General features: G+C 55.2%; 3 protein-coding genes across 3 annotated transcripts; 2 read left to right on the top strand and 1 right to left on the bottom strand.

Moving 5' to 3' along the window:
* The first annotated feature begins 2,759 nt into the window (after positions 1-2,759).
* On the top strand, positions 2,760-3,396 carry NOP10 (NOP10 ribonucleoprotein). Its single transcript, XM_014894221.2, has 2 exons — positions 2,760-2,859; positions 2,978-3,396. Exons 1-2 carry the CDS (start codon positions 2,806-2,808, stop codon positions 3,116-3,118), a joined length of 195 nt encoding a protein of 64 aa, XP_014749707.1. The 5' UTR covers positions 2,760-2,805; the 3' UTR covers positions 3,119-3,396.
* Positions 3,397-5,061: 1,665 nt separating this feature from the next.
* Positions 5,062-9,598, top strand: LOC148217397 (FXYD domain-containing ion transport regulator 3-like). The gene is made up of 8 exons (XM_088158675.1): positions 5,062-5,141; positions 6,073-6,132; positions 6,844-6,873; positions 7,657-7,680; positions 7,939-8,013; positions 9,121-9,151; positions 9,266-9,309; positions 9,433-9,598. Exons 2-8 carry the CDS (start codon positions 6,093-6,095, stop codon positions 9,450-9,452), a joined length of 264 nt encoding a protein of 87 aa, XP_088014801.1. The 5' UTR covers positions 5,062-5,141; positions 6,073-6,092; the 3' UTR covers positions 9,453-9,598.
* Positions 9,599-13,064: 3,466 nt separating this feature from the next.
* On the bottom strand, positions 13,065-25,840 carry LOC148217396 (leucine-rich glioma-inactivated protein 1-like; the record flags this gene model as incomplete). Its single annotated transcript, XM_088158602.1, has 7 exons — positions 13,065-13,629; positions 17,113-17,621; positions 20,810-20,974; positions 22,648-22,826; positions 23,932-24,003; positions 24,789-24,860; positions 25,728-25,840. Coding segments are annotated over 7 exons (1,413 nt in total), but the record flags the coding sequence as incomplete, so codon positions are not given.
* Between the last annotated feature and the right edge of the window lie 591 nt (positions 25,841-26,431).

The raw sequence follows: 26,431 nt of genomic DNA, 5'->3' as shown, positions 1-26,431 counted from the left end.
GTCTAGGAATGTAGAATTTCATTCTATTGAATTTATTCCCTTTATATAAAATTTATTCCCATTCTATCAAATTTATTCCCATTCTATCAAATTCATTCCCATTCTGTAAATTCCCGTCCCATGGAAAGGGAATTTCCTCCTTTCCCCTTTTGCTTTTTTCACCTTTGAAAATCCAATTTTATTGATCCCCAAACCTGCATTTGGTCTCCAAACATTTTATTTTATTTTATTTTATTTTATTTTATTCTATTATTTTATTTTATTATTTTATTATTTTATTTTATTTCATTTTATTTTACTTTATTTTATTTTGTTATTTTATTTTATTTTATTTCATTTCATTTTATTTTATTTTATTTTATTTCATTTCATTTTATTTTACTTTATTTTATTGCAATCTATCTTATTCTATTTTACCTTATTTTATTCTATTTTATTTTATTTTACTTTATTTTATTGTTATCTATTTTTTAATTTTATTATATTTTATTTTATTCTATTTTATTTTATTCTATTCTATTTTACTTTATTTTATTTTATTCTATTCTATTCTGTTTTATTTTATTTTATTTGACTTTATTTTATTCTCTTTGATTTTATTCTTATTTTATTTCATTTTATTTCATTTTATTTTATTTCATTTTATTTCATTCATTTTATGTTATTTTATTTTATTTCATTTTATGATATTTATTTTATTTTATTTCATTTTATTTTACTTTATTTTATTGTAATCTATCTTTTTATTTTATTCTATTCTATTTTACTTTATTTTATTTTATTTTTCCATTTTTTAGATCCAAATTCCTCTTTTTTTTACCCCAAATTTTCCCTTCCTGGATCCCAATTTTCCCTTTTTCCATCCCAAATTCCCATTTTTGGACACAAATTCACATTTTTGGGGTCAAAATCTTCCATTTTTGGATCCAAATTTCCAATTTTTGGTCCCAAATTCTCAATTTTTGATCCCAAATTCTCCATTTTTCTCCCAAATTCCCATTTTTCATCAGAAATTCCCAATTTTTGATCCCAAATTCCCAATTTTTGATCCAATTTCTCCCTTCCTGAACCCAATTTTTCCATTTTTTTGACCCAAATTCCCAATTTTGGACAAAAATTTCCAATTTTTGCTCCCAAATTTTCAATTTTTTAACTGAAATTCCAAATTTTTGGCCCCAAATTCTCCATTTTTTGTGCCAAATTTTCAATTTTTAGTCAGAAATTTCCTATTTTTGATCCCAAATTCCGAATTTTTGGACCCAAATTCCCAATTTTCGCTCCCAAATTCTCATTTTTACCCCAAAATTCTCCTTTTTCACCCCAAATTTTCCTTTTTCTCTCACAAATTCTCCCTTTTTAGGACCCAAATTCTCTTTTTTGAGCCCCAAATTTCCCTTTTTTGGGGGTCGAAATTCTCCTTTTTTAATCCCAAATTTCCATTTTTTAATCCCAATTTTCCACTTTCAATCCCAATTTTCCCTTTTTTAATCCCAAAATTCTCCTTTTTATTCACAAATTTCCCTTTTTTGAATCCGATTTTCCTTATTTTAATCCCAAAATTCCCATTTTTTACCCCAAATTCTCCTTTTTTAATCAAAAAATTCCCATTTTTAATTCCAAATTCCCCTTTTTATCCCAAATTCCCCATTTTTTAATCCCCAAATTCTCCTTTTTTACCCAAAATTTTCCTTTTTAATCCCAAATTTAATTTTTTTAATCGCAAATTTCCCTTTTTTGGACCCCAATTCCCCCTTTTTTTATCCAAAAATTCTCTTTTTTTTTCTCCCAAATTTCCCTTTTTTACCCAAAATTCTTCTTTTTTAACCCCAAAATTCTCCTTTTTCTACCCAAATTCCCATTTTTAATCCTAAATTTCCCTTTTTTTCTCCCAAATTTCCCTTTTTTAGCCAAAATTCCATTTTTAAATCCCAAATTTCCATTTTTTCATCCAAATTTTCCTTTTTTTCCCCCAAATTCTCCTTTTTTAAATCCCAATTTTCCTTTGTTTAATCCCAAATTTCCATTTTTTAATCCCAAATTTAATTTTTTTAATCCCAAATTTCCCTTTCTTGGACCCAAATTCCCCCTTTTTTACCCCAAAATTATCATTTTTTACACCAAATTCTCCATTTTTTACCCCAAATTTCCCTTTTTTACTCCAAATTCCATTTTTTAACCCCAATATTCCCTTTTCTATTCCCAAAATTCTCCTTTTTTACGCCAAATTTCCATTTTTAACCCCAAATTTCCCTTTTTAAATCCCAAATTCATTTTTTTAATCCCAAATTTCCCTTTTTTGGACCCAAATTCCTCCCTTTTTTACCCCAAAATTCTCCTTTTTCCACCCAAATTCCCATTTTTAATGCCAAAATTTCCTTTTTTGACCCAAATTCCCATTTTTAATCCCAAAATTCCCTTTTTTGATCCCAAAATTCTCATTTTTATCCCAAAATTCCCTCTTTTTTACCCCAAAATTCCCCCTTTTTTCACCCCAAATTCTCCAATTTTGCCCCCAAATTCCCCTTTTTAGACCCAAATTTTATTTTTCAGTCCCAAATTCTCTTTTTAAAGCCCGAATTCTCTTTTTTTTTTGCCGAAAATTCCCCTTTTTACCCCAAATTTTATTTTTTTTAATCCCAAAATTTCCCCCTTGGATCCCATTGGATGCCCTGGGTGGATCCGGACTCCCGCCCACTTCCGGGACTACATTTCCCATCAACTCCCTCACCTATTTCCGGTTTAAACCCCGCCTACTTCCTGCCGAGCCTGAGGCGACTTCCGGTGCCGTGTTCCGCCGCCGCCGCCATGTTCCTGCAGTGCTACGAGAACGAGCGCGGGGAGCGCGTTTACACCCTGCGGGTACGGGCGGGATTTGGGGACATTTTAGGGGATTTGGGGATTTTTGGAGGGTATTTGGGGAGGGGTCTGGGGGGATTTTGGGGGATTTTGGGGTTTTTCTGACACGCTGCCTCCACAGAAAGTGTCCCCGGACGGGGTCCCCACACGCTCGGCCCATCCCGCGCGTTTCTCCCCCGATGATAAATTCTCCCGGCACCGCCTGGCCCTGAAGCGCCGCTTTGGGGTCTTGCTCACACAGAAGAGTCGGCCCCTGCTCTGAGCGACCCCCAAAAATCCACCCCGGAACCCCGAGATGGCCCCGAGCCCCCCGGAATGACCGCGACGTCCTCGGAGTGATCCCTGCAATGAGACACCCGCAAAAACAACCACAGAGGAGGAAAAGAAGAGGAAGAAGGAGGCGAAATAAAAATGTGGGCGAGCTGGAATAGGATGAAAGGAAGATTTTAAAGGGAGAAAATTTTAAATATTAAAGAATTGGGTGGTCGAGGGTCTCTGAGTTTTGCTGTCCAAATAAATTGCGATTTTTTTTGTCCTGGTTTTGGAGCTGGTGAGGGAATTTGGGGGGGGCTTTCTGGGCCGCGGGGGGTGATGGGAGTTGTAGGCGCGAGTATAATAGGGCTCAATGGGGGACCGCGGGGCATCACGGGACATAGAGGCGCTGCTTTGAGGCCTTTCAATGGAGCCGCGGGGCATCACGGGCGAGAGAGGCGCTGCTTTGAGGCCATTCAATGAAGCCGCGGAGCATCACGGGAGAGAGAGACACAGCGAAAATGGCGCGCTATGGGCGCCGCGAGGCATTATGGGCGGTGTAGTCCCGGAAGTCACAGGGAGCCCTTGGGGGTCCGGGAGGGCACTTGTGGCTCCCCAGGGGCACTTAGGGCGATCCCATGGGGTCGGGAAGCCCCTGTGGGGCATTTGCGGGGCTCTACCGGGTCTCTTTGGGGGCAGGATGTGACGGGAGTTGTAGTTGTATGAGGAGCGCTGTGGCCGTGGGGGATTATGGGAGATGTAAGCCTGGTTAAGTCTCTATGGGGCGCGGGGCATGACGGGAGCTGAAGTCCCAACTTTGATAGCGTTGTGTGCGTACCGCGATGCATGATGGGGGCTGTAGTCCCGAAAGCGGCGTTAGGAGGCCTCTGTGCGGTTTGGGGCCCTTGTGTGTCTGAGGAGGCGTTTGAGGGTCCCGAGTGGGCTCTGGGGGGGCACTCGGGGGTCCCGGAGTGTCGGGGAAGCGCCTACGGGGCACATGGAGGAGGATTAGGGGCTCTGGGGAGCGCGGGGCCTGACGGGACTTGTAGTCGCGGCTCTATTTGGCCGCGGGGCATGACGGGAGCTGTAGGCACGGCTCCATTAAGCCCCTATGAGGCCGCGATGCATGACGGGAATTGTAGGCTAAACGCGCCTAAAATGGCGCCAGGCTCCGCCCCCAGGTCCTGCTCCCGGGTACTGATTGGTTGCAGGCAGTGACGGGCGGGAGCGTCAGCCAATGGGAGGCGGCCGGGAGGGAACGGCGGGAACAGCTCGAGACCGTCCCAGTCCAGCCCAGTTCATCCCAGTACAGCCACAGTGCCCTCCAGGCCCTCCCAGTTCATCCCAGTACAGCCCAGTACAGCCCCAGTGCCCCTCCAGGCCCTCCCAGTTCATCCCAGTTCATCCCAGTACAGCCCCAGTGCCCCTCCAGGCCCTCCCAGTTCATCCCAGTACAGCCCCAGTGCCCCTCCAGGCCCTCCCAGTTCATCCCAGTACAGCCCAGTACAGCCCCAGTGCCCCTCCAGGCCCTCCCAGTTCATCCCAGTACAGCCCAGTGCAGCCCCAGTGCCTCTCCAGGCCCTCCCAGTTCATCCCAGTATAGCCCAGTTCATCCCAGTGCTCCTCCAGGCCCTCCCAGTACAGCCCAATTCATCCCAGTATAGCCCCAGTGCCCCTCCAGGCCATCCCAGTACAGCCCAGTACAGCCCAGTTCATCCCAGTGCCCCTCCAGGCCCTCCCAGTACAGCCCAGTGTCCTTCCCCAGCAATCCCAGTGTCTCCCAGTATGTCCCAGTCCATTCCAGTATCACTCCCAGTCTGTCCCAGTCCCTCCCAGTGCCCCCCTCCGTGTTCCCAGTACTCCCAGTTTGTCCCAGTATGTCCCAGTCCCTCCCAGTAGCTCCCAGTCCAAACCTCCACCCTGGCCCCGCCCCTTCCTTGGCCCCGCCCCTTCCTTAGCCCCGCCCCCTCCCAGTTCCCCCCAGTTCCTCCCAGTCCCTCCCAGTTCCAGTTCCTCGTGGCTGCTCTGGGAAGGTGAGTGGGGCCCCCAGTCCCTCCCAGTCCATCCCAGTAACCCCCCCAGTCCCTCCCAGTAACCCCCCAGTCCATCCCAGTCCATCCCAGTAACCCCCAGTCCCTCCCAGTTCGTCCCAGTAACGCTCCAGTAACCCCCCCAGTCCCTCCCAGTAACCCCCTAGTAATCCCCCAGTCCTTCCCAGTAAACCCCAGTTCATCCCAGTAACCCCCAGTCCCTCCCAGTCCATCCCAGTAACCCCCCAGCAACCCCCCAGTCCTCCCCAGTTTCTCCCAGTTCCCCCCAGTTTGTCCCAGTCCCGCCCTGCTCAGGAATCCCAGTGACTCATCCCCCCCCAGTCCCCCCCAGTTCAGCCCAGTCCCCTCCCAGTCCCCTCCCAGTCCCCTCCCAGTCCCTCCCAGTTCCCCCCCAATCCCCTCCCAGTCCCTCCCAGTATCCCCCAGTCCCCCCCAGTTCATCCCAGTCCCTCCCAGTTCCCTCCCAGTCCGTTCCTGTTCCCCCCAGTTCCCCCCAGTTTGTCCCAGTCCCGCCCTGCTCAGGAATTCCAGTGACTCATCCCCCCCCAGTGCCCCCCCAGTCCCCTCCCAGTCCCTCCCAGTATCCCCCAGTCCCTCCCAGTTTGTCCCACTCGCTTCCTAATCCCCTCCCAGTATCCCCCAGTCCCTCCCAGCCTGTCCCAATCCTCTCCCAGTTTGTCCCAGTATCCCCCAGTCCCCCCCCAGTAACCCCAAATTCCCTCCCAGTTTCTCCAGTCCCTCCCAGTCCCCTCCCAGTTTGTCCCAGTCCCCTCCCAGTCTGTCCCAGTTCCCCCAGTCCCCCCCCAGTCCCCTCCCAGTCTGTCCCAGTCCCCTCCCAGTTTGTCCCAGTTTGTCCCAGTTCCCCCAGTCCCTCCCCCCGGGACCCTCTGGAATTTCCCCTCCCCCCCCCCAGCAGGGATCAAAGGTCACGGAATGGAGCGGGAAAGGCTCGGGGCACTGGTCATACTGGGAGGTACTGGGAGACACTGGGAATGGACTGGGAGAGACTGGGAGACACTGGGAATGGACTGGGAGAGACTGGGAATGGACTGGGAGAGACTGGGAATGGACTGGGAATGGACTGGGAGAGACTGGGAGAGACTGGGAATGGACTGGGAGAGACTGGGAATGGACTGGGAGGGACTGGGAGACACTGGGAATGGACTGGGAGAGACTGGGATGGACTGGGAGGGACTGGGAATGGACTGGGAGAGACTGGGAGACACTGGGAATGGACTGGGAGACACTGGGAATGGACTGGGAGAGACTGGGAATGGACTGGGAGAGACTGGGATGGGATTGGGATGGACTGGGAGAGACTGGGAGGGACTGGGAATGGACTGGGAGGGACTGGGAGACACTGGGAGGGACTGGGAGAGACTGGGAGGGACTGGGAGAGACTGGGAATGGACTGGGAATGGACTGGGAGGGACTGGGAGGGACTGGGAGGGACTGGGATGGACTGGGAATGGACTGGGAGGGACTGGGGGATATTGGAAGGGAACTGGGAGGGAATTGGGATGAACTGGGAGGGAACTGGTAGGTACTGGGATGAACTGGGAGGGATTTGGGGGGAACTGGGATGAACTGGGAGGGACTGGGATGATTTGGGGGATTACTGGGAGGAACTGGGCCCAGTGCCGGCCCCAAACTGGTTTCACTGGTGTCCCCTCCCCCCTCCCAGTTCTGTCCCTGGCCAGAGCGGATCCCCCCGGTGAGTGACTGGGACAAACTGGGACAAACTGGGAGGGGACTGGGACAGACTGGGAGGGACTGGGAGGGGACTGGGATAGAATACTCATACTGGTTTATACTGGGGGGAGGAGGTCTGTACCAGTTCATACTGGTTTAGACTGGGAGGGAGGGTCCATACTGGTCCATACTGGTCCGTACTGGTTTATACTGGTCTGTACTGGTCCATACTGGTCTGTACTGGTTTATACTGGTCCATACTGGTTTATACTGCTCCATACTGGTCTGTACTGGTCCATACCGGTTTATACTGGTCCGTACTGGTCCATACTGGTCCGTACTGTCCATACTGGTTTATACTGGTCCATACTGGTCTGTACTGGTCCATACTGGGTTATACCGGTCCGTACTGGTCCATACTGGTCCATACTGGTCCATACTGGTCTATACTGGTTTATACTGGTTTATACTGGTCCATACTGGTCCATACTGGGTTATACCAGTCTGTACTGGTCCATACTGGTCCATACTGGTCCGTACTGGTTTATACTGGTCCATACTGGGTTATACTGGTCCATACTGGTCCGTACTGGTTTATACTGGTCCGTACTGGTCCGTACTGGTCCATTCTGGTCCGTACTGGTTTATACTGGTCCATTCTGGTCCGTACTGGTTTATACTGGTCCATACTGGTCCGCACTGGTCCATTCTGGTCCATACTGGTTTATACTGGTCCATTCTGGTCCATACTGGTTTATACTGGTCCATTCTGGTCCCTCTGACCCCTCCCTTTCCTCCCCCCCAGATGCTGCCAGTCCCTTCCACTATGGTGAGTGCGGGGAACTGGGAGGGACTGGGAGGGACTGGGAGGGACTGGGAATGTCCCCAAAGTGTCCCCAGGTGTCCCCAGGTGTCCCCAGGTGTGTCCCCAGGTGTCCCAGGTGTCCCAGCTGTCCCCAGGTGTCCCAGGTGTCCCCAGGTGTCCCAGCTGTCCCCAGGTGTGTCCCCAGCTGTCCCCAGGTGTCCCAGCTGTCCCCAGGTGTCCCAGCTGTCCCCAGGTGTCCCCACCTGTCCCTCCTGTCCCCAGACTGGTGTCACCTGCGCGTTGGTGGCCTCGTGGTGGCCGCGGTGCTGAGCGTGGTGGGGATCATCGTCCTGTTCAGTGAGTGACACACCTGTCACCTGTCACCCGTGTCACCTGTGTGTGTCACCTGTGTGTGTCACCTGTGTCATTGTCATTGTCACCTGTGTCAATGTCACCTGTGTCACCTGTGTCAATGTCACCTGTGTCATTGTCATTGTCACCTGTGTCACCTGTGTCACCTGTGTCACCTGTGTCATTGTCACCTGTGTCACCTGTGTGTGTCACCTGTGTCATTGTCATCTGTGTCACCTGTGTGTCATCGTCCTGTTCAGTGAGTGACACACCTGTCACCTGTCACCTGTGTCACCTGTGTGTGTCACCTGTGTCATTGTCACCTGTGCCACCTGTGTCATTGTCACCTGTGTCATCGTCCTGTTCAGTGAGTGACACACCTGTCACCTGTCACCTGTGTCACCTGTGTGTGTCACCTGTGTCATTGTCATTGTCACCTGTGTCACCTGTGTCATTGTCACCTGTGTCATTGTCACCTGTGTCATTGTCCTGTTCAGTGAGTGACACACCTGTCACCTGTCACCTGTGTCACCTGTGTCATTGTCACCTGTGTCACCTCTGTGTGTCACCTGTGTCATTGTCATTGTCACCTGTGTCACCTGTGTCACCTGTGTGTCATTGTCACCTGTGTGTGTCACCTGTGTCATTGTCACCTGTGTCATTGTCCTGTTCAGTGAGTGACACACCTGTCACCTGTGTGTCACCTGTGTCATTGTCACCTCTGTGTGTCACCTGTGTCATTGTCACCTGTGTGTCATTGTCACCTGTGTCACCTGTGTGTGTCATTGTCATTGTCACCTGTGTGTGCACTCCTGTGTCACCTGTCATTGTCACCTGTGTCACCTGTGTGTCCCCTGTGTCACTGTCACCTGTGTCCCCTGTGTCACCTGTGTCACCTCTGTCACTGTCCCCTGTGTCATTGTCCCCTGTGTCACCTGTGTGTCCCCTGTGTCACTGTCACCTGTGTCACCTGTGTCACTGTCACCTGTGTCACTGTCACCTGTGTCACCGGTGTCCCCTGTGTCACTGTCCCCTGTGTCACCTGTGTCACCTGTGTCACCTGTGTCACTGTCCCCTGTGTCACTGTCACTGTGTCCCTTTGTGTCCCCTCAGGTGGGATGTGCAAGTGCCGCAGCAAGGCCAGGTGAGACCCTCGGGGACATTTGGGGACATTTTGGGGACACGGGGAGGATTCGGGGACATTTTGGGGACATTTTGGGGACATTTGGGGACATTGAGGTGTCCCCTCCCCCCGCAGCCGCCGCCGCCCGCCCCCGGAGCTGTCACCTCTACCTGGGACAGGTGAGTGTCCCCTCCCCCCCGGGGACACCCGGGAGGGACATTTGGGGACATTTGGGGACATTTGGGGACATTTGGGGACATTTGGGGACAGTGCCACCCTGACCCTCCCCCGTCTCTCCGCAGGAGCCGCCGGCTCGTGCTGAGCTGTCCCCAAAATGTCCCCAAAATGTCCCCAAAATGTCCCCAAAATGTCCCCGAAATGTCCCCGAAATGTCCCAAAGTGTCACAGAAATGTCCCCAAATTGTCCCCGAAGAGGACGATGAATAAAAATTAAAAATAAAAATAAAAATTAAAATTAAAATTAAAATTAGAATTAAAATTAAAATTAAAATTAAAATTAGAATTAAAATTAAAACCGGGTGAAAGAAATGGATTGTGGTGATTGGGGGAGGGGTGGTGGCACCGCGGGGACACCGGAGGGGACACGGGGACAGCGGGGGAGGGGACGCTGGGGGATGGTGGCCCTGGGGACATCGGGGTGAGGGTGACACCAGGAGGGGACACTGAGGTGACAATGGTGGCCCTGGGGACATCAAGGTGACAATGGTGGCCCTGGGGACATTGGGTGATGGTGGCATCAGGAGGTGACACCAAGCCAGGGGTGACATTGGGTGAAGGTGGCCTTGGGGGCATTCAGTGATGGTGGCACCAGGAGGGGACATCGGGGTGACAGCAGTGGCCTTGGGGACATCACAGCAATGGTGACACTGGGAGGGGACATCGGTCAGTGGTGGCTTTGGGGACATCAGAGTGATGGTGACACCAGGACAGGGGTGACACTGAGTGATGGTGGCCTTGGGGACACTGGGACAGTGATTGTGGCCCTGGGGACATCGGGGCGAGGGTGACACTGGAAGGGGACACTGAGGTGACAATGGTGGCCTTGGGACATCAAGGTGACACTGGTGGCCTTGGGGACAGCGCGTGATGGCGGCACTGGGCGGTGACACAAAGCCAGGGGTGACATCAGGGTGACAGCGGCTCTGGGGACATCGGGTCAGGGGTGGCCTTGGGGACAGCGGGTGATGGTGGCACCGAGCGGTGACACAAAGCCAGGGGTGACATTGAGTGATGGTGGCCTTGGGGACATCGGGGTGGCAGCGGTGGCTTTGGGGACAGCGGAGCGATGGTGACACCGGGAGGGGACACTGAGGTGACAATGGTGGCCTTGGGGACATTGGGTGATGGTGGCATCAGGAGGTGACACAAAGCCAGGGGTGACATTGGGTGAAGGTGGCATTGGGGACATTCAGTGATGGTGGCACCAGGAGGGGACATCGGGGTGACAGCGGTGGCCTTGGGGACATCACAGCAATGGTGGCCTTGGGGACATCAGGGATATGGTGACACTGGGAGGGGACATCGGGTCAGTGGTGGCTTTGGGGACATCAGAGTGATGGGGACACCAGGACAGGGGTGACACTGAGTGATTGTGGCCTTGGGGACATCAGGGCGAGGGTGACACCGGGAGGGGACACTGAGGTGACAGCGGTGGCCCTGGGGACACTGGGTGATGGTGGCACTGGGAGGTGACATTGGGTCAATGGTGGCCTTGGGGACATCAGAGCAATGGTGACACCAGGAGGGGACACAAGGCCAGTGGTGACATTGAGAGATGGTGGCCTTGGGGGCACTGGGTCCACGATTGTGGCCTTGGGGACATCAAGGTGACAATGGTGGCCTTGGGGACATTGGGTGATGGTGACACCAGGAGGTGACATTGGGTCAGTGGTGGCCTTGGGGACACGGAGGCCACGGTGGCACCAGAAGACGACACGAGACCAATGATGACACTGAAGGGACAGCGGTGGCCTTGGGGACATTGGGTGATGGTGGCACTGGGAGGTGACACAAAGCCAAGGGTGACATCAGGGTGATGGTGGCCTTGGGGACATCACAGCAATGGTGGCACCAGGAGGGGACATTGGGGTGACACTGGTGGCCTTGGGGACATTGGGTCAGTGCTGGCCTTGGGGACATCAGAGCCTTGGTGGCACCAGGAGGGGACACTGAGGTGACAATGGTGGCCTTGGGACATCAAGGTGACAATGGTGGCCTTGGGGACAGTGTGGAGAAATGGCACCGAGCGGTGACACAAAGCCAGGGGTGACATTGAGTGATGGTGGCCTTGGGGACATCACAGCAATGGTGGCACCAGGAGGGGACACTGAGGTGACAATGGTGGCCTTGGGGACATTGGGTGATGGTGGCACCGGGAGGGGACATTGGGGTGACACTCGTGGCTTTGGGGACATTGGGGCAGGGGTGGCCTTGGGGACACTGGGTGATGGTGACACCAGGAGGTGACACAAGGCCAAGGGTGACACTGAGTGATGGTGGCCTTGGGGACACTGGGACAGTGATTGTGGCCCTGGGGACATCAGGGCGAGGGTGACACCGGGAGGGGACACTGAGGTGACAGCGGTGGCCTTGGGGACATTGGATCAACAGTGGCACTGGGAGGGGACATTGGGGTGACAGCGGTGGCTTTGGGGACATCGGGGTGAGGGTGGCAGCAGGAGGGGACACAAAGCCAGAGGGGACACTGGGGGTGATGGTGGCCTTGGGGACATCGGGTCAGTGGTGGCCTTGGGGACATCAGGGCCTTGGTGGCAGCAGGGGACACACAGCCAAGGTGCCATCGTGTCGCTGGTGGCCTTGGGGACATCGGGTGAGGGTGGCCCCAGGTCCCCGCTGGTGTCCGGTCGATGTCCCCACGTCCCTCAGGTGACCAAGCCCATGGGGACATCCCCACAGTGTCCCCTCCTGTCCCCACGGTGTCCCCTCGTGTCCCCACAGTGTCCCCTCCTGTCCTCACAGTGTCCCCTCCTGTCCCCCCAGTGTCCCCTCGTGTCCCCACGGTGTCCCCTCGTGTCCCCCCAGTGTCCCCTCCTGTCCCCCCAGTGTCCCCTCCTGTCCCCACGGTGTCCCCTCGTGTCCCCACAGTGTCCCCTCCTGTCCCCACGGTGTCCCCTCGTGTCCCCACAGGGTCCCCTCCTGTCCCCACAGTGTCCCCTCGTGTCCCCACAGGGTCCCCTCCTGTCCCCCCAGTGTCCCCCAGTGTCCCCACAGTGTCCCCATGCTGTCCACAGTGACGTGGTGACCAATGTCCCCACGTCCCCTCAATGTCCCCTCATGTCCTGATGTCCTCGGTGACGTGGTGGCCATGGTGGCCATGGTGGCCATGGTGGCCTGATGTCCCCAGCTGTCCCCATCTATCCCCTAAGTCCTGACATCCTCGGTGACACGGTGGCCACTGTCCCCATGTCCCCATGTCCTGACATCCTTGGTGACACGGTGGCAGCTGTCCCCATGTCCCCTGATGTCCTTAATGACACGGTGGCCACTGTCCCCATGTCCCCATGTCCTGACATCCTTGGTGACACGGTGGCAGCTGTCCCCATGTCCCCTGATGTCCTTAATGACACGGTGGCCACTGTCCCCATGTCCCAGTGTCCCCACATCCCGATGTCCCCTATGTCCTGGTGTCCCCATGTCCCCACATCCTCGGTGACACCGTGGCCACTGTCCCCATGTCCCCACATCCCAGTGTCCCGGTGTCCTCATATCCCGGTGTCCCCCATGTCCCCACATCCTTGGTGACACTGTGGCCACTGTCCCTGTGTCCCGGTGTCCCGGTGTCCCCACGTCCCACTGTCCCCATGTCCCCACATCCCGGTGTCCCCTATGTCCCCACGTCCTCGGTGACACCGTGGCCACTGTCCCCATGTCCCGGTGTCCCGGTGTCCCCATGTCCCGGTGTCCTGGTGTCCTGGTGTCCCCATGTCCCGGTGTCCCCACATCCCGGTGTCCCGGTGTCCCCATGTCCCGGTGTCTCACTGTCCCCTGTGTCCCGATGTCCCCATGTCCCGGTGTCCCCATGTCCCGGTGTCCCCTATGTCCTGGTGTCCCCATGTCCCGGTGTCCCCATGTCCCGGTGTCCCGGTGTCCCCATGTCCCCATGTCCCGGTGTCCCCATGTCCCGGTGTCCCCATGTCCCGGTGTCTCACTGTCCCCTACGTCCCCACGTCCTCGGTGACGTGCACGTAGATCTGGGTGGCCCCTTTGAAGCTGGTGGCCAGCAGGAAGTGGCGCTGGCCCGCGCTCAGGGCCACGAAGGCTCGTGGGGAGGGCAGGGCCAGGTCCTGGCCGGGCTCCAGGCGGCCCCCGGGGCCCAGGCGGAACACGCGGCTCGGGGCGAAGTCGTTGCCCAGCAGCGCCAAGCGGTGGCCGGCCAGGAAGAGCGGCTGGAAAACCAACGAGCCCCGGGCAGGGACCTGCTGCAGCTCCCGGAACATGGAGCCCTCCCAGCGCATCACCTGGGGACGACACACGGGGCAGGTGTGGGGCAGGTGTGGGGTTATGGGGTTATGGGGTTATGGGGTTATGGGGTCAGCCATGGGCAGGGACCTGCTGCAGCTCCCGGAACATGGAGCCCTCCCAGCGCATCACCTGGGGATGACACACGGGACAGGTGTGGGGTTATGGGGTTATGGGGATATGGGGTTATGGGGTTATGGGGTCAGGTGTGGGCAGGGACCTGCTGCAGCTCCCGGAACATGGAGCCCTCCCAGCGCATCACCTGGGGATGACACACGGGGCAGGTGTGGGGCAGGTGTGGGGCAGGTGTGGGGTTATGGGGTTATGGGGTTATGGGGCTATGGGGTTATGGGGTTATGGGGTTATGGGGTTATGGGGTTATGGGGTCAGCCATGGGCAGGGACCTGCTGCAGCTCCCGGAACATGGAGCCCTCCCAGCGCATCACCTGGGAACAAGATATGGGGCAGGTGTGGGGTTATGGGGTTATGGGGTTATGGGGTTATGGGGTCAGCCATGGGCCGGGACCTGCTGCAGCTCCCGGAACATGGAGCCCTCCCAGCGCATCACCTGGGAACGACACACGGGACAGGTGTGGGGCAGGTGTGGGGCAGGTGTGGGGTTATGGGGTTATGGGGTTATGGGGTCAGGTATGGGGCAGGTGTGGGGTTATGGGGTTATGGGGCTATGGGGTTATGGGGTTATGGGGTTATGGGGTCAGGTGTGGGGTTATGGGGCTATGGGGTTATGGGGTTATGGGGCTATGGGGTTATGGGGTTATGGGGTTATGGGGCAGGTGTGGGGTTATGGGGTTATGGGGTTATGGGGTCAGCCCCGGGCAGGGACCTGCTGCAGCTCCCGGAACATGGAGCCCTCCCAGCGCATCACCTGGGGATGACACACGGGACAGGTGTGGGGCAGGTGTGGGGTTATGGGGTTATGGGGTCAGCCATGGGCAGGGACCTGCTGCAGATCCCAGAACATGGAGCCCTCCCAGCGCATCACCTGGGAACGACACACGGGGCAGGTGTGGGGCAGGTGTGGGGCAGGTGTGGGGTTATGGGGTTATGGGGTTATGGGGTTATGGGGTCAGCCATGGGCAGGGACCTGCTGCAGCTCCCGGAACATGGAGCCCTCCCAGCGCATCACCTGGGGATGACACACGGGACAGGTGTGGGGCAGGTGTGGGGTTATGGGGTTATGGGGTTATGGGGCAGGTGTGGGGTTATGGGGCTATGGGGCTATGGGGTTATGGGGTTATGGGGCTATGGGGCTATGGGGTTATGGGGTTATGGGGTTATGGGGTTATGGGGTTATGGGGCTATGGGGTTATGGGGTTATGGGGTCAGCCATGGGCCGGGGGCTGCTGCAGCTCACAGAACACGGAGCCCTCCCAGCACATCACCTGGGAACGGGGCCAGGTGTGGGGTCAGGTGTGGGGTTATGGGGTCAGGAGTCACTCATGGGGTCAGTTATGGGGTCAGTTATAGGGCCATGGGGTCGGTTGTAGGTTCATGAGGTCAGTTATAGGGCCATGGGGTCGGTTGTAGGTTCATGGGGTCAGTTATAGGGCCATGGGGTCGGTTGTAGGGCCATGGGGTCAGCTGTAGGGCCATGGGGTCAGTTGTAGGTTCATGGGGTCAGTTATGGGGTCGGTTGTAGGGCCATGGGGTCAGTTGTAGGTTCATGGGGTCAGTTATGGGGTCGGTTGTAGGGCCATGGGGTCAGTTATGGGGTCAGTTGTAGGGCCATGGGGTCAGTTGTAGGGCCATGGGGTCGGTTATGGGGTCAGTTGTAGGGCCATGGGGTCGGTTGTAGGTTCATGGGGTTGGTTGTAGGTTCATGGGGTCAGTTATGGGGTCGGTTGTAGGGCCATGGGGTCAGTTGTAGGGCCATGGGGTCAGTTATGGGGTCGGTTGTAGGGCCATGGGGTCAGTTATGGGGTCAGTTGTAGGGCCATGGGGTCAGTTGTAGGGCCATGGGGTCGGTTGTAGGGCCATGGGGTCGGTTGTAGGGCCATGGGGTCAGTTATGGGGTCAGTTGTAGGGCCATGGGGTCAGTTGTAGGGCCATGGGGTCGGTTGTAGGGCCATGGGGTCAGTTATGGGGTCAGTTGTAGGGCCATGGGGTCAGTTGTAGGGCCAAGGGGTCGGTTATGGGGTCAGTTGTAGGGCCAAGGGGTCGGTTGTAGGGCCATGGGGTCAGTTATGGGGTCAGTTGTAGGGCCATGGGGTCGGTTGTAGGGCCATGGGGTCAGCTGTACATTTATGGGTTTTTGGTTGTAGGGCCTGGGTTGGGGTTGGAGCCCCCCCAGGCCATCGCCGGGGCACGGGGTCACTTGTGGGGTCACTTGTGGGGTCACGTGACCCTGCTGGACCCCACTGACCACGGGATGACCCCACAGCCCCACAACCCCACAACCCCACAGCCCCACAACCCCACAACCCCATAACCCCACAACCCGAAAAGCCCATAAACCCCATAACCCCACAACCCCATAACCTCACAACCCATGATCCCATAAACCCCAAATAACCCCAAATCCTCACCTTGGCATCCCCCAAAACCTGGTCAGGCACAGGTAAACTCCCCCCTTGGCCCGGAAGTGCTCGGTTGTGTGGGATGTCGGTGTGGGGCGCGAAACCGCCATGACCCCATAACCCAATGACCCCATAACCCATGACCCCGTAACCCATGACCCCATAACCCCATGACCCCATAACCCATAACCCCATAACCCATAACTCATGACTCCATGACCTCAATAACCCCATAACCCAATAACCCCATAACCCATGGCCCCATAACCCATGCCCCCATGACCTCAATAACCCCATAACCCATGACCCCATAACTCGTGACCCTATGACCCCATAGCCCCATGACCTCATGACTTCCATGGACCCCCATGACCACACGATGGCCGCCATGACTCCATGGCCCTGATGGCCGCCATGACTGCGATGATCCCATAACCCCATAACCCCAAATAACCCCATAACCCCAAATCCTCACCTTGGCATCCCCTAAGAACCTGGTGAGGCACAGGTAAACGGCCCCCTTGTCCCGGAAGTGTTTGGCGGCGTAGGCGTCGGCCGCGTGCAGGATGTTGGTGTGGGGCGCGAAGGCGCCATGACCCCATAACCAATACCCCATAACCCCATAACCCCATAACCCCATAACCCATGACCTAAATAACACCATAACCCCAAATAACCCCAAACCCCATAACCCATAACCCCATAACCCCATAACTCATGACTCCATGACCTCAATAACTCCATAAGCCATGACCCCAAAACCAATAACCCCATAACTCGTGACCCTATGACCCCATAGCCCCATGACCCCATGACCTCGATGGACCCCCATGACCACACGATGGCCGCCATGGCCACCATGACTCCACGGCCTTGATGCCACCATGACTGAGATGATCCCATAACCCCATAACCCCAAATAACCCCATAACCCCAAATCCTCACCTTGGCATCCCCTAGAAACCTGGTGAGGCACAGGTAAACGGCCCCCTTGTCCCGGAAGTGTTTGGCGGCGTAGGCGTCGGCCGCGTGCGGGATGTCGGTGTGGGGCGCGAAGGCGCCGCCGCTCCAGCGATAAACCAGCGGCCTCCGCGCCGCCCCGCACAGCACGAGCGCCGCGCGCCCGCCCAGCTCCAGGAACTCCAGGTGCGTGTCCCTGCGCCACGGCCGCAGGCGCTGGTGGGGGTAGAAGCCTCCGGAAGCCCAGCGGAACACGGTGCTGGTGCCGCCCTTGGAGCTGTCGGCCACGCCCAGGTACAGGTGACCGCCCAGGTGCGCCGCCGTCACCGCGTGCGGCCGCCGCAGGTGAGCCGAGCCCAGGGCTTGGTGGAGGACGAAGGACGAGCCGGGGCCGCCCGAGCGACGCCAAACCCAGGAGCCGCCGCCCAGCTGGGCCACCACCAGCAGCAGGGTGTCACCCATGGCGATGGGGTGGCACGCCACCGGGGACGAGCCTGGGGGGACAGAGGGGATGGCACGGGGGACGTCGAGGGGGTTGGGGACATTGGGGACATTGGGGACATTGAGGGGATTGGGGACATTGGGGACATTGGGGGGATTGGGGACATTGGGGAGATTGGGGACATTGGGGACATTGAGGGGATTGGGGACATTGAGGGGATTGGGGTCATTGAGGGGATTGGGGACATTGGGGACATTGAGGGGATTGGGGACATTGGGGACAGTGAGGATGGCACGGGGGACGTCGAGGGGTTTGGGGACATTGGGGACATGGAGGGGATTGGGGACATTGGGGACAGCGGGGAGATTGGGGACATTGAGGGGATTGGGGACATTGGGGACATTGGGGACATTGGGGACAGTGGGGACATTGGGGGGATTGGGGACATTGAGGGGATTGGGGACATTGGGGACATTGGGGACATTGAGGGGATTGGGGACATTGGGGACATTGGGGACATTGGGGACATTGAGGGGATTGGGGACATTGGGGACATTGGGGACATGGAGGGGGTTGGGGACATTGGGGGCAGAGGGGATGGCACGGGGGACGTCGAGGACATTGGGGACATTGGGGACATTGGGGACAGAAGCACCCCCCGAGCTGGTCCCACTCCCACCCCATTTTCACTCCTTTTTTTCCATTTTCCCCATTTCCCCCCCATTTTTTCTCCATTTTTTGCCCCATTTCCACCCATTTTTTTCACTGATTTTTCCCATTTTTTCCCCGATTTTCTCCCATTTTTCCCCATTTTTCCCCATTTTCCCCATTAGTTCCCGGTGTCTCTCACTGTTGATGATGCTCAGGGCCCGGAACCTCCCTCCCCATTTTTCCTCATTTTTTCCCTGTTTGTTTCCCCATTTTTTCTGCGTTTTTCCCCATTTTTTCACCGATTTTCTCCATTTCTTCACCAATATTCCCCATTTTTCCCCCATTTTTTCCCCATTTTTTCATCGATTTTCCCCATTTTTTCCCCAATTTTCCCCATTTTTTCCCCATTTTTCCCCCATTTTTCCCCATTTCCCCCCATTTCCCCCCATTTTTCCCCCATTTTTTCATCGATTTTCCCCATTTTTTCCCCAATTTTCCCCATTTTTTCCCCATTTTTCCCCATTTTTCCCCCATTTTTCCCCATTTCCCCCCATTTTTTCCCCATTTTCCCCATTTTCCCCATTTTCCCCGTTATTTCCTGCTGTCTCTCACTGTTGATGACGCTCAGGGCCCAGAACCTCCCCCCGAGCTGCTCCCACTCCCACCCCATTTTCCCCCATTTTTCCCATTTTTCCCCATTTTTCCCCATTTCTTCACCGATTTTCCCCATTTTTTCACTAAATTCCCCCATTTTTTCACCAAATTTCCCATTTTCCCCATTTTTCCCCATTCCCCCCATTTTCCCCCCGTTTTTTCCCGTTTCTTCATCAGTTTTTTCCCATTTTTACACCGATTTTCCCCATTTTTTCCCCATTTTCCCCATTTTTCCCCGTTTTCCCCATTTTTTCATCGATTTTCCCCATTTTTTCACCGATTTTCCCCATTTTCCCCATTTTCCCCATTTTTCCCCATTTCTCCCCATTTTCCCCATTTCCCCCCCGTTTTTTCCCGTTTCTTCATCAGTTTTTTCCCATTTTTTCACCGATTTTCTCAATTTTTCCCCCATTTCTTCCCCAATTCTTCACAGATTTTCCCCGTTTTTCCCCCATTTTCTCCCCATTTTTTGCCCGTTTTTCCCCAATTTTTCACCGATTTTCCCCATTTTTTCGCCAAATTTCCCCATTTCTCCCCCTTTTCCCCATTTCCCCCCGTTTTTTCCCGTTTCTTCATCAGTTTTTTCCCATTTTTTCACCGATTTTCCCCATTTTTCCCCCATTTTTTCCCCATTCTTTCACCGATTTTTCCCATTTTTCCCCATTTTCTCCCCATTTTTTGCCCGTTTTTCCCCATTTTTTCACCGATTTTCCCCATTTTTTCACTAAATTCCCCAATTTTTTCACCAAATTTCCCATTTTCCCATTTTCCCCATTTTTTCCCCATTTTTCCCCATTTTTCCCCTGTTTTTTCCCATTTCTTCATCGTTTTTTTCCCATTTTTTAATCAATTTTCTCCATTTTTCCCCCATTTTTTCCCCATTTCTTCACCGATTTTCCCCATTTTTTCACCAAATTTCCCGATTTTTTCCCCATTTTCCCCATTTTCCCCATTTTCCCCGTTAGTTCCCGGTGTCTCTCACTGTTGATGACGCTCAGGGCCCGGAACCTCCCCCCGAGCTGCTCCCACTCCCACCCCATTTCTCCCCATTTTTCCCCATTTTTTCACCGATTTTCCCCATTTTTTCACTAAATTCCCCAATTTTTTCACCAAATTTCCCATTTTCCCATTTTCCCCATTTTTTCCCCATTTTTCCCCATTTTTTCCCCATTTTTCCCCTGTTTTTTCCCATTTCTTCATCGTTTTTTTCCCATTTTTTAATCAATTTTCTCCATTTTTCCCCCATTTTTTCCCCATTTCTTCACCGATTTTCCCCATTTTTTCACCAAATTTCCCGATTTTTTCCCCATTTTTCCCCATTTTTTCCCCATTTTCCCCATTTTCCCCATTTCCCCATTTTCCCCGTTATTTCCCGCTGTCTCTCACTGTTGATGACGCTCAGGGCCCGGAACCTCCCCCCGAGCTGGACCCACTCCCACCCCATTTTTCCCCATTTTTCCCCATTTTTTACTGATTTCTTCATCAATGTTCCCCATTTTTTTCACCAAATTTCCCCATTTTCTCCCCATTTTCCCCATTTCCCCCCTGTTTTTTCCCGTTTCTTCATCGTTTTTTCCCCATTTTTTAACCAATTTTTCATTTTTCCCCATTTTTTCACCGATTTCCCCCATTTTCTCCCCATTTTTCCCCCATTTTTTCCCCATTCTTTCCCCATTTCTCCCCATTTTCCCCATTTCCCCCCTGTTTTTTCCCGTTTCTTCATCAGTTTTTTCCCATTTTTTCACCGATTTCCCCCATTTTCTCCCCATTTCTTCCCCAATTCTTCACAGATTTTCCCCGTTTTTTCCCCATTTTCTCCCCATTTTTTGCCCGTTTTTCCCCATTTTTTCACCGATTTTCCCCATTTTTTCACCAAATTTCCCGATTTTTTCCCCATTTTCCCCATTTTCCCCGTTATTTCCCGCTGTCTCTCACTGTTGATGACGCTCAGGGCCCGGAACCTCCCCCCGAGCTGCTCCCACTCGAGCAGGGCGCAGGCTCCGGCCGCGGGCTGGGCCAGGGCCACCCCTGGGTGCCCCCCCAGCACAAAGGGCTCGGCCCCGAGAGAGGAGAATGGCAGAGACTGGAACGGCCTCAGCTCTGGGGACACATTGGGGACACATTGGGGACACATTGGGGACATTGGGGACACCTTGGGGACACCCCCAGGGCCACCCCTGGGTGCCCCCCCAGCACAAAGGGCTCGGCCCCGAGAGAGGAGAATGGGAGAGACTGGAACGGCCTCAGCTCTGGGGACACAGTGGGGACACATTGGGGACATTGGGGACACATTGGGGACATTGGGGACACATTGGGGACACCCCCAGGGCCACCCCTGGGTGCCCCCCCAGCACAAAGGGCTCGGCCCCCAGGGACGAGAACGGCAGAGACTGGAACGGCCTCAGCTCTGGGGACACAGTGGGGACATTGGGGACATTGGGGACACATTGGGGACACATTGGGGACACCTTGGGGACACCCCCAGGGCCACCCCTGGGTGCCCCCCCAGCACAAAGGGCTCGGCCCCGAGAGAGGAGAACGGCAGAGACTGGAACGGCCTCAGCTCTGGGGACACATTGGGGACATTGGGGACATTGGGGACACATTGGGGACATTGGGGACACATTGGGGACACAGTGGGGACATTGGGGACATTGGGGACATTGGGGACACAGTGGGGACATTGGGGACACAGTGGGGACATTGGGGACATTGGGGACACTGGGGACATTGGGGACATTGGGGACATTGGGGACATTGGGGGGGATTGGGGACAGTGGGGACACCTTGGGGACACATTGGGGACATTGGGGGGACACATTGGGGACACATTGGGGACATTGGGGACCCCCCCTGTCCCTCCCGGGGCCATTTCCACCCTTTAAATTCCCATTTTCACCTCCCAGCCCCTCCCAGTCCATCCGAAACCCCTCCCAGTATAAACCAGTACATCCCACTCCCCCCAGTCCCCCCAATCCCCTCCCAGTCCATCCCAGTCCATCCCAGTATATCCCAGTCCCCTCCCAGTCCGTCCCAGTCCCTCCCAGTCCCTCCCAGTCTCTCCCAGTCCCCTCCCAGTCCGTCCCAGTCCCTCCCAGTCCCCCCCAATCCCCTCCCAGTCCCATCCCAGTCCCTCCCAGTCCCTCCCAGTCCATCCCAGTCCCCTCCCAGTCCCTCCCAGTCCATCCCAGTCCCCTCCCAGTCCCTCCCAGTCCCTCCCAGTCCCTCCCAGTCCCTCCCAGTCTCTCCCAGTCCCTCCCAGTCCCTCCCAGTCCATCCCAGTCCCTCCCAGTATATCCCAGTCCCTCCCAGTCCCCTCCCAGTCCATCCCAGTCCATCCCAGTCCATCCCAGTCCCTCCCAGTCCCCTCCCAGTCCATCCCAGTCCCTCCCAGTCCCTCCCAGTCCATCCCAATCCCCTCCCAGTCCCTCCCAGTCCCTCCCAGTCCATCCCAGTCCCCTCCCAGTCCATCCCAGTCCATCCCAGTCCCCTCCCAGTCCCTCCCAGTATATCCCAGTCCCCCCCAGTCCATCCCAATTCCATCCCAATCCCATCCCAGTCCATCCCAGTCCCTCCCAGTCCCATCCCAGTATATCCCAGTATATCCCAGTCCCCTCCCAGTCCCTCCCAGTCCATCCCAGTCCCCTCCCAGTCCATCCCAGTCCATCCCAGTCCATCCCAGTATATCCCAGTCCCATCCCAGTCCCATCCCAGTCCCCTCCCAGTCCATCCCAGTCCATCCCAGTCCATCCCAGTCCCTCCCAGTCCGTTACCGTGCCGCTGGCACTGGAGCTGCCGGGGGCTGAGCAGGGCCAGGGGGGTGCCCAGGTGGGGGAGGGGCTCCCGGCAGCGCCCGCCGGCCTCGGGGGGGGTGGGGGAGGGGCGGGTGGCGAGCCAGGCCAGCAGCCAGCGCAGGTGGCAATCGCAGCGCAGAGGGTTCCCACGCAGGTCCCTGCGGGGACAGCGCGCCCAAATGGCACCCAGGGGTGCCCAGGGGTGCCCAAACGGCACCAAAATGGCACCCAAGGGTGCCCAGGGGTGCCAAACGGACACCCAACAGCACCCAAGGGTGCCCAAACGGCACCAAAGTGGCACCCAGGGGTACCCAGGGGTGCCCAGGGGTGCCCAAGGGCGCCCAAACGGCACCAAATGGCACCCAAGGGCGCCCAGGGGGCACCAAACGGCACCAAACGGGCACCCAATGGCACCCAAGGGAGCCAAACGGCACCAAAATGGCACCGGATGGCACCCAAGGGTGCCCAATGGCACCAAATGGCGCCAAAATGGCACCAGGTGGCACCCAATGGCACCGAAGTGACACTGGGTGGCACCGGGTGGCATCAAAGTGGCACCCAATGGCAACAAAGTGGCACTGGGTGGCACCAAAATGGCACCCAAGTGACACCAATCCCCCCCCAGTGTCCCCAATGTCCCCCCAGTGTCACCCCCAGTGACGTCACTATTGTCACCCACAGCTGTGTCAGTGGCCCCAGTGACGTCATTGGTGTCACCCCCAGCTGTGTCAGTGTCCCCAGTGTCCCCAGTGACGTCATTATTGTCACCCACAGCTGTGTCAGTGTCCCCAGTGATGTCAGTGACGTCATTGGTGTCCCCAGTGACGTCATTGGTGTCACCCCCAGCTGTGTCAGTGTCCCCAGTGTCCCCAGTGACGTCATTATTGTCACCCACAGCTGTGTCAGTGTCCCCAGTGATGTCAGTGACGTCATTGGTGTCCCCAGTGACGTCATCGGTGTCACCCACAGCTGTGTCAGTGTCCCCAGTGTCCCAGTGACGTCATTGGTGTCACCCACAGCTGTGTCAGTGTCCCCAGTGTCCCCAGTGACGTCATTATTGTCCCCAGTGACGTCACTATTGTCACCCACAGCTGTGTCAGTGTCCCCAGTGACCCCAGTGACGTCATTATTGTCCCCAGTGACGTCACTATTGTCACCCACAGCTGTGTCAGTGTCCCCAGTGTCCCCAGTGACGTCATCGGTGTCACCCACAGCTGTGTCAGTGTCCCCAGTGTCCCCAGTGACGTCATTATTGTCACCCACAGCTGTGTCAGTGTCCCCAGCTCCTGGAACAATCCCCGTGGCAGCGACTCCAGGCGGTTGTTTGCCAAACTCCTGTGGGGACACGGGGACAGCAGTGACGACAGGGACATCAGTGATAGCAATGGGGACACGGGGGACAGCAGTGACGACAGGGAGAGGGACAGCAATGACATCAGTGACAGTGACAGTGACAACAATGACAACAGGGACATCAGTGACATCAGGGACATCAGTGACAGCAATGGGGACACGGGGGACATCAGTGACATCATTGGGGACATCAGTGACATCAGGGACAGCAATGGGGACACGGGGACACCAGTGACATCAGGGACAACAGGGACAGTGACATCAGTGACAGCAGTGACATCAGGGACATCAGTGACAGCAATGGGGACACGGGGGACACCAGTGACATCATTGGGGACACCAGTGACATCAGGGACAACAGGGACAGTGACAATGACAACAGGGACAGGGCCAGTGACATCAGTGACATCAGTGACATCAGTGACAGCAATGACATCATTGGGGACATCAGTGACATCATTAGGGACATTTTGGGACCATTTGGGGACAATTTCGGGAAAATTTGGGACATTTGGGGACATTGGGGACATCGGGGGAAAAATTGGGACAAATTTGGGGACATTTGGGGACAATTGGGGCCATTTGGGGCCATTTGGGGCCATTTGGGGCCATTTGGGGACATTTGGGGACATTTGGGGACATTTTGGGGACATTTGGGGCCATTTGGGGCCATTTGGGGCCATTTGGGGCCATTTGGGGACATTTGGGGACATTTGGGGACATTTGGGGCCATTTGGGGACATTTGGGGACATTTGGGGACACTCACAGGAACAGGAGCCCCCGGAGCCCCCTGAGAGCCGCGGGAGCGATGGAGCCCAGCTGGGAATCCTCGATGAACCTGGGGACACCAGTACGGACCAGTATAAACCAGTATGGACCAGTATAAACCAGTATGGACCAGTATGGACCAGTATAGCCCAGTATAACCCAGTATAACCCAGTATAGCCCAGTATAGCCCAGTATAACCCAGTATAGCCCAGTATAACCCAGTATAACCCAGTATAACCCAGTATAGCCCAGTATAACCCAGTATAGCCCAGTATAGCCCAGTATAGCCCAGTATAACCCAGTATAGCCCAGTATAACCCAGTATAACCCAGTATAACCCAGTATAGCCCAGTATAGCCCAGTATAGCCCAGTATAACCCAGTATAGCCCAGTATAGCCCAGTATAACCCAGTATAGCCCAGTATAACCCAGTATAACCCAGTATAACCCAGTATAGCCCAGTATAGCCCAGTATAGCCCAGTATAACCCAGTATAGCCCAGTATAACCCAGTATAGCCCAGTATAGCCCAGTATAACCCAGTATAGCCCAGTATAGCCCAGTATAACCCAGTATAGCCCAGTATAACCCAGTATAGCCCAGTATAGCCCAGTATAACCCAGTATAGCCCAGTATAGCCCAGTATAGCCCAGTATAGCCCAGTATAGCCCAGTATAACCCAGTATAACCCAGTATAACCCAGTATAGCCCAGTATAGCCCAGTCCCATCCCAGTCCCTCCCAGTCCCTCCCAGTCCCCTCCCAGTATCCCCCAGTCCCCTCCCAGTCCATCCCAGTATCCCCCAGTCCCCTCCCAGTATCCCCCAGTATCTCCCAGTCGATCCCAGTATCCCCCCGTCCCCTCCCAGTCCGTCCCAGTCCCTCCCAGTCCCTCCCAGTCCATCCCAGTCCGTCCCAGTATCCCCAGTGTCGCTCACAGGAACTCGAGCGCCCCCAGCCCCGCGAAGGCGCCGTCAGCGATGGAGCCCAAACGGCCCGAGGAGAACAGGCTGGGACACAGCGGGGACACAGTGGGGACAATGGGGACAGTGAGGGGACATCAGTGGGGACAGTGGGGACATCAGTGGGGACAGTGGGGACAGTGGGGACATCAGTGGGGACAGTGAGGGGACATCAGTGGGGACACAGTGGGGACATCAGTGGGGACAGTGGGGACAGTGAGGGGACATCAGTGGGGACACAATGGGGACATCAGTGGGGACAGTGGGGACATCAGTGGGGACAGTGGGGACATCAGTGGGGACAATGGGGACATCAGTGGGGACATCAGTGGGGACAGTGGGGACACAATGGGGACAATGGGGACACAATGGGGACATCAGTGGGGACAATGGGGACAGTGGGGACATCAGTGGGGACAATGGGGACACAATGGGGACAATGGGGACATCAGTGGGGACACAATGGGGACACAGTGGGGACAGTGGGGACAATGGGGACATCAGTGGGGACAATGGGGACACAGTGGGGACAGTGGGGACAATGGGGACATCAGTGGGGACAATGGGGACACAGTGGGGACAATGGGGACACAGTGGGGACAATGGGGACAATGGGGACATCAGTGGGGACACAATGGGGACACAGTGGGGACAGTGGGGACAGTGAGGGGACATCAGTG

Source organism: Sturnus vulgaris, unplaced genomic scaffold, assembly GCF_052056855.1.
Source record: "Sturnus vulgaris isolate bStuVul1 unplaced genomic scaffold, bStuVul1.hap1 Scaffold_84, whole genome shotgun sequence".
Classification (NCBI taxonomy): Eukaryota; Metazoa; Chordata; class Aves; order Passeriformes; family Sturnidae; genus Sturnus; species Sturnus vulgaris.
Note: the sequence above shows the minus strand (reverse complement) of the source record. Positions and strands in the feature narration are given on the sequence as shown.

Coding starts and splice junctions, on each gene's coding strand:
- NOP10 (XM_014894221.2), top strand. CDS start 2,806: ATGTTCCTGCAGTGCTACGAGAACGAGCGCGGGGAGCGCGTTTACACC. Junction 2,860..2,977: donor AGCGCGTTTACACCCTGCGG/GTACGGGCGGGA, acceptor CTGCCTCCACAG/AAAGTGTCCCCGGACGGGGT.
- LOC148217397 (XM_088158675.1), top strand. CDS start 6,093: ATGGAGCGGGAAAGGCTCGGGGCACTGGTCATACTGGGAG. Junction 6,133..6,843: donor GGCACTGGTCATACTGGGAG/GTACTGGGAGAC, acceptor CCCCCCTCCCAG/TTCTGTCCCTGGCCAGAGCG. Junction 9,310..9,432: donor GTCACCTCTACCTGGGACAG/GTGAGTGTCCCC, acceptor GTCTCTCCGCAG/GAGCCGCCGGCTCGTGCTGA.